Here is a 7,500-nt window from a genome sequence, read left to right on the forward strand (position 1 = left end):
TTCGGGGAGCGGGACATGCGTCGCATTAATGTTGGCCCAGGCAAGAATCGGGTAACGATCGAAGGGCTCGTCCCCAAAACCAAGTACATAGCCTGTGTGTGCGTGAAGGGCCTCGTTCCCAAGAAAGAGCAGTGTGTGATTTTCTCCACGGACGAGGCGGCCAGCGCCAGCGGCACACAGAAGCTCATTAACGTGGTGGTGATCACGGTCGCCTGCGTGATCGCGGTTCCTCTGACACTCATCGTCTGCTGCGGGGGCACTGAAGAGGAGGCTGCAGAAACTGATGGGCAGGAAGTCCAAAGACATTCAGGACTCGTACGTGACGTTTGAGACTCTGTCTCCAGGCACCAAAGCCAAAGGACTGGAGGGGGAATATCTCACCAGACTCAACCCAGACGAGTCCAACCGGCTTGCTTCGGGCCCGCTCTAGTGTGGACTCTGAGGCTACGCCAGAACCGAGGGCCAACCCAACGAGTATTTCTGCTGATGGACCAACGGCAGGTAAACCACCTTAGAGAAAGTTCAGTGTTCAAAAAGGGAAAATTATCACTCAAGTGTGAAATTTGTGTTTCTTTTTTGTCATGGCACTTTTCCAATGATATGTTTATCATTGATTCATTCATCATTTATGTTCTGCAATGAAATGTCTGTGAGCAAACACATAATACTCATATATCTTATACAGAAGGTGAAGCGTTAAGATTTTCTGTTTGGACTGTCAGGATTTTGCAATAAGACAGGGACGGGTGATGTACATGCTTAATTTTCCTTTTTACTTGTTTTTCTTTATACTGTTAACTTGTCACAGTGTACTGGGGCAACTGTTCTGTTTTTCCACTTTAACCTTAAAACTGCTTAAAATTTGCAATATCAGGAATATGTTAAAGTCTCTACTCAAATATATTAAATATATGTTTTAAAAATACGATTGAATAAAATAATGTTTTATATGGTCCTTGTTTTCTGAATGGTTCCTCTTTGTTTATAAAGTGATGCATCTGAAAACACATTAGCTGTGCTATTCCTAATTTTCTGAATGTTCAAAGCAACATTTAGAAACTCCTGAGGAAGTTTGAGCTTTAAGCATAATAGGATTTACCCCACTGAACCTGTCATGCGGAGAGGATCGTGTCTCCTGTAAATGAGCTCTGGAGCTGCACAGCAATTTATTTCATATTTTGCATTTTATGTCTGAGATCCCAAAGTTTGTTCTGTACTGAAGATATTTACATAATGGAGATAATTCATATTTCTTCACACTTGTTTTATCTTGTTTTTTCAGTTTTTAACTGTTTTTAGTTATTCATTACTAAATGGCAAATAAGCCATTTAATTTGATCACAAAAGCAGTTTGTTGAAGCATCATTTACTCTGTGACCACCTGCAACAGGACAGATTAAATATAATGAGCTTAACATAACTAGGACCACGGATAAACTGCTCCTCAAGTTGTCTTCAGAAGACTGTGGCCGTCTTGACCAGTTTGCTCAAATTTTAGACTGATTTCAAAAACCTTCTTAGAGAAAAATGAATTACTTGAGGTTTTCCAGTCAGGTTTTAGGGGCAAAACACAGTACAGAATCAGCACTCTTTAAAGTCTATAATGATATTTTATTAACTGTTGACTGGGGCTTCTGCAGTTGTTGTTCTGCAAAAATGCTGTGATCACACTATCTTGATTCTCATCTTGAGAAATATGTAGGAATCCAAGAAATGGCTCTTCAGTGGGTTATGTTGTATATGTCAAATAGATGTTTTGCAGTTAGGGTTGGGGAATTTTTATCGACCTCAGCTCCTCTCACCTGTGGTGTCCCACAAGGGTCTATTCTTGCCCCGCTACTTTTCTCTTTATATATGCTCCCTTTGGGGTCCATTTTTGGGGTCCTATTTTGGGCCGAGTGAGACTGTTAATCTTGGGCCTCGGGTCTCGTTTAATTTAACTTTTTGTTAATTTCACTACCATATCCAGAGATCTCTTTCTCAACTGGCACGGGAAAGGGGCTAATGTCATTCTGGCACTGCTTAAAAATCATCAGCACTATAATCCTGATGAACTCATATGAAATGTTCAGGGGCTGAATCAAGAGCAGTAAAGTTCTTTCATGAGATAGAGCTGAAGATGTGCATAAAGCCATATTCGTTCAGTCCTTAAACTAACATCACCTCCCGTAGGGTCAGAGGTCACCAGGCATGACAAAGTGGATGTCGTCCTCTTTTGGAAGGCCAAACAAAGTAGTTTCGGCTTTCACAGTGAATTCAACATGGCCGCGGCTGCAAAAACCAGTCTACAATGAAAATAAAAGTTACGCCTTCTTTTTTTGCGTGAACATTTGGGCGGCATTATGCAAATCTTCCCACATAGAGACTAGAGATGGGGGCGTTTTAGAACGAGCCATTTTTGGGCAGTGTGGAGTCTTAACTTGATAAGATATATTTGTTTGAGACTTTAGTCTCTGCAGCTTAGGGTTAGATCTTCTTCATGCACCAAGAGCTTTTAACACTCCAAAGAGAAAAGAAAAATTGAAATCGCATCATATGATCCCTTTAATCTAATCACCTTCAGTTTTCCATCAGCTCTGTGCTGATTATTCCTGCTCTTCACATGGATCACTACAATCAAGCATTTACACCTGCTCTGCCAACAATTTCACAGGTAACTCGTCTGTCAGCATTCAATTCGATGTCCTTCTATCCCAAAATCTCCACTCTCCGACTCTCACCCGCCTGACCTCTGGCATCAGTAGATGAAAACGTGTTTATTGATGTACTGATAGCCAAGCAGACCCTCTATGGCATCACAATCGAGTAGTTTGTACTGACAGAGAAACTTGCAGAAACCTGGTTCACGGTTTATTTTGGCCATTATGATGCATCCAAAAAAAACATTTATGTGAGTCCAGGAACCCAGCCGCTTCTCTGTCAGTGACCTGCTCCTGCTTAAAAATATGAAGAGTGTGTGACGTGAAGAACCTGCAGGATGGCCAGTGTGCTGTGTTGATGATGTGAAGCAGCTGGAGCGGAGAGCCAGATGTTATTGTGATTGTGTGTGCTGTGGTGCTGGCTGTGCCTGCTGCGATGTGTGTTTGCTCGATCAACACCAGAACACACTGCACACAGCTGTACATCACACAGAGAGAGCGACGTGAGAGACTGGAGACGTGTGACAGTCTGTAGGCAGCTGGTGATGAAGGCCTGATGATGAGGAGATCAGAGGATAAAGCACAGAAAGGAAACTTCACTGCCCAGTTATTATACTAGACCACATATTAATACACAGGCACAGATTGTGACACTTTGTGGACTGAATAGAAGCAAAAAAAGATTGCACTTTTGTTTTCTTCCATTTTCAGTGGAAGTTTTCTTTTATGTACTTGCGAAATGTCAGACATTAAAGGTTATGTAAATATGATCTTTTTTTATACTCTACACAATCTTACATTCTCTGAATTCTAAACGAGATTCTAAACAAAACACTTCTCAAGATATACTAAAGTTTTAGGAGCGTTCTTTGGTTGTTGTTTTTTTTTCAAACACAATTACAAGTTATATTGTTATTTAAAAATGAAAATAAAAATATTCAGTAGGAATCTCTGATTTTCTCTCGTACTTCAGTAATGCTGCACATCAAATATTCTTACTTTTTTTGTTATAAATTGCTTGTTTTACACAAGTTGCCTTCAATAAAAATGATTTCATGTAACAATAAAAATTGCACACTAGGACAATGACACCAGTCTCTTTTATTTTTTTTTTAAATAAAACTTAAAAAATGTTGTATTTCTAATTTCATTTATAGCACAGAGTTGATATGATGATACATGATAAACACATTTGACATTTGGATATGCCTACAGCAAATAGCACATGGATGTTCATCTGCTCTCCTTGCCAGAAAATGTGCAGGAAAATGTAATACAAAACAATACAAAACAATAATAAAAAAGGTTTTACAGCAATAACTACAAATGAGAGTCAGAGTCCAAAAAGTCTGTAGATTTTTACAGAAGATCCTCAAGGCAAAATCTGTTCAAAGAAGAAACAGAATCTGAGAGTAGGATATAAAGTACATGCAATAGTCACATAAATAATCTACTGAAAACAGAAAGGGTTGTTTTAAGTTCTTCTTAATTTTGACGTATTAATGACTAGATTTTGTTCAGACTAAATTGAATGAAACCCAAAGATGGCAGTATGGTGCTAATTATGAGATTACAGTGGAGTTTGCATCACTTTTGCAGATCTAGAACTCATGCGTAAACTAATCTAAGAAGCACAATAAGACCGAAGAGCTTGAGGAGAACATTACTGATATAAACAGCATCCAATTAGCTTTCTTCTGTTTACAAACACATACTGTATGTGCATAAACCAGTAGTGGCAAGTTACTTAGCATTTTTATGGTATTTTTGACCGTACGGCATGTTGAAAAACAGAAAAACACTTCAGGTGAAACAGACAGCCACTTTAAAAACACTTTCACCAAAAAAAAGTCTTCTCAGCGAGCTGTTTGTAACATCAAACGTCCAACGGTCCATAAACATGCATCGGTGTCTGTTACTCACACTGGTCAGATTGTCAGTAATAGTAGCCTTGATTTGCCTCATTGATTTTCTGTTCTATTCTCATTTTAAGCTCAGACACTAGAGCGGAGCTGATGCCACTACCATCTTTGTTTTGGCCAGATTTTTGGGAGCCGTCTGTGCTTTTGCTGGCCCTCCAGCTGGAGCTGCGGCTGGTGTTTCTGGAGGCCAGGGAGCCGGACACCGTGGGCACTGACCGCAGCCGCTCGCTTGACCGGGAGTGAACCGGAGGCGGAGGTGGGAGCACCGGAGCGCTGGGGGTCGGAGGTTTGGCTCTGGGGCTGCTGAGCTTTGTGTTGTGGATGTCACTCGTGTCATCATCAATGAAGAATTTTCCAAAGCTCTGGTCACTTCGTCCAAACCGTGGCCAAAAGGTCCAGCTGTGCTGCTCTTTGGGCCTCCTCCGGATGATGCGACGCGCTGGCGTGATCCTGTTGGACTTTGTGTTGCGAAAGTACACGATGGTGGAGATCACAACTGTCACCAAAACAATCACGGTAATGATGCTGACGGCCAGGCCAAGAGCTTTCATGGGATTGTCTCGGCTCTGCATCAGAAAGGCAGCCATGGGCCCTTTGAGCCGATTCTGAAAACACACACACACACAAACATTGTTGTAAATAATTGTCACATAATGAACTTTATTGGTTTTAAGTGACTTTGAACATGGAATGGATGTTGGTGCCAGACGCGCTGGTCTAAATATTTTAAAAAACTTCTTATCTACTGGGATTGTCACACACAACAATTTCTAGGGTTTACAGAGAACGGTCTGAAAAAGAGAAAATATCCAGTGAGCGGCAGTTGTGTGGACGAAAATGTCTTGTTGATGTCAGTGGAGAATGTGCAGACTGATTAGAGATTATAGAAAGGCAACAGTAACAAAAATAACCACTCTTTACAACCAAGGTATGCAGAATAGAGCTCCTGTCAGATAAGAACAGGAAACACAGGATCACCAAAATTGGACAAGAGAAGATTGGAAAAATGTTCTCTGGTCTGATGAGTCTGGATTTCTGCTGCAACATTCAGATTGTTGGGTCAGAATTGCACACAAAGATGATGAAAACATGGATCCATCCTGCCTTGTCTCAACGGTTCAGGCTGGTGGGGGTGTAATGGTGTGGGGGGTATTTTCTTGGCACACTTTGGGCCACTTAGTAGCAAGTGAGTATTGTTTGAATGCCACAGCCTACCTGAGTATTGTTGCTGACCATGTCCATCCCTTTATGACTACAGTTTGCCCATCTTCTGCTTCCAGCAGGATAATGCACCATGTCACAAAGCTCAAATCATCTTAGACTGGTTTCTTGAACATGACAATGAGTTCACTGTACTCAAATGGCCTCCACAAGATCCCCCGATATCTCAATCCAATATAACAGCTTTGGGATGTGGTGGAACAGGAGATTCACATTATGGATGTGCAGCTGACAAATCTGCAGCATCTGCGTGATGATATCATGTCAATATGGACCAAAATCTCTGAGGAATGTTTCCAACACCTTGTTGAATCAATGCCATGAAGAATTAAGGCAGTTCTGAAGGCAAAAGATCTAACCCTGTACTAGCAAGGTGTACCCAATAAAGCGGCCAGTGTATAATATATGGTCAGAGTGTATAAGTACTTTTTGTTTTTTTTGGACATTTACCATTATAGTACTATGGTATTCTACACAACCAAAACAATTATCATTAAAAACTGCTTTGATCGTGCAGTGCACAAAGTGACCCTGATGTATAAATGTCTCACCGCCTCCATGATGTCGATTTTCACGACCGCTGTTGTACTGAAGGATGGAGAGCCTCGATCACGAGCCTGGACCACCACTGACCACCGGCAGTCTTTATTTTTGGTGATGTTCTGCACAATCTCCATAGACTTAATGAACGGTTTGAGCTTAATCTCTCCTGTGGATGTGTTAATGTCGAAGATGTTGTCTGGATCGGCTTTCATGATGGAATATTCAATCAGGTTATTGGGTTCCTCTGCGTCCTCATCCACAGCCTGAAAACAAACCAGAATCAGGTTCAAATAAGATCATTATATTCACAATCACACAATCAGTGAGATTATTGTTTAGTCAGATTGCTCACAGATGCAGAACTTTAAGCTGGTTGCAGTATCATGGGAGTTCATGCCATCAGGCTCAATGCCAGATTTGGTGTTTAAATATTAGTCTCATCTACTGGGACATAAGACAGATGGCTGTCCACAACATAACAGTTCTGTTGGAGAACACAAACCTCTATTTTCACAGGCGCCCCAATGATCATGGTCTTCTCCAGGAAGTTCTGGTTGAACTCTGGTGAGTGGTCATTTTGATCCAGCACCGTGACAAAAACCTCAGTGAGGCTGTATTTGCCCTCAGTGTCTTCAGCTTTCACATAGAAATTATATTTGGACTTCACTTCAGCGTCTAAAGAGGCCCAGGGCTGTGTGTAAATGATGCCGGACGTGGGGTGAATGAGAAACCTGAAACAGCCAAAAGTCAAAAGATTTTATTCAGAACAATGATGTAGTTAACATCACAGATGCTATTTAACTTGTGCTTCTAGTTTGAGAAGTTTCCAAAAGTTGAGATGAACAAATCCTACACTGGTTTCAGCATCTTGATGATGATTTACAATCGCTCTGTTCACTGGTCATTTTAAGAACAAAATAAACGTGGGTGTGTGCCTGGTATTAAAACCATTATAAGAGCTTGTCATCAAGTCTGCTTTATTCTTGTCAGTGTGACTCTCTGCATGTGAAAATTAACAGTCAGCCAGAAAGCTGTTATTTTTCACACCATTATAATTTGCCTCCTGCTTTGAGGAAGAATCAAGGCATAAATTTACAGGTTTTGCATTACCCGAATGTGTTCTACCTTCAGCTGTCAAATCGCTCGCTAATTGGGCCCTGACTCACTCGCGGGTG

The 7,500-nt window shown here is 41.1% G+C and overlaps 1 protein-coding gene across 2 annotated transcripts in view; it reads right to left on the minus strand.

The window, feature by feature from the left end:
- Nucleotides 1-3,736: 3,736 nt before the first annotated feature.
- LOC113081896 (cadherin-related family member 1-like) overlaps nucleotides 3,737-7,500 on the minus strand; it is a 10,981-nt gene continuing 7,217 nt past the window's right edge. For both annotated transcript variants that reach the window (XM_026253796.1, XM_026253795.1), the window contains exons 15-17: nucleotides 6,828-7,056; nucleotides 6,334-6,588; nucleotides 3,737-5,166 (exon numbers count right to left, since the gene is read on the minus strand). In XM_026253796.1, coding sequence (XP_026109581.1) covers nucleotides 4,576-5,166; nucleotides 6,334-6,588; nucleotides 6,828-7,056 — 1,075 coding nt within the window. In that variant the 3' untranslated portion in view covers nucleotides 3,737-4,575. The remainder of the gene's footprint in view (nucleotides 5,167-6,333; nucleotides 6,589-6,827; nucleotides 7,057-7,500) is intronic.

This window comes from Carassius auratus, unplaced genomic scaffold, assembly GCF_003368295.1.
Source record: "Carassius auratus strain Wakin unplaced genomic scaffold, ASM336829v1 scaf_tig00035248, whole genome shotgun sequence".
Taxonomy (NCBI): Eukaryota; Metazoa; Chordata; class Actinopteri; order Cypriniformes; family Cyprinidae; genus Carassius; species Carassius auratus.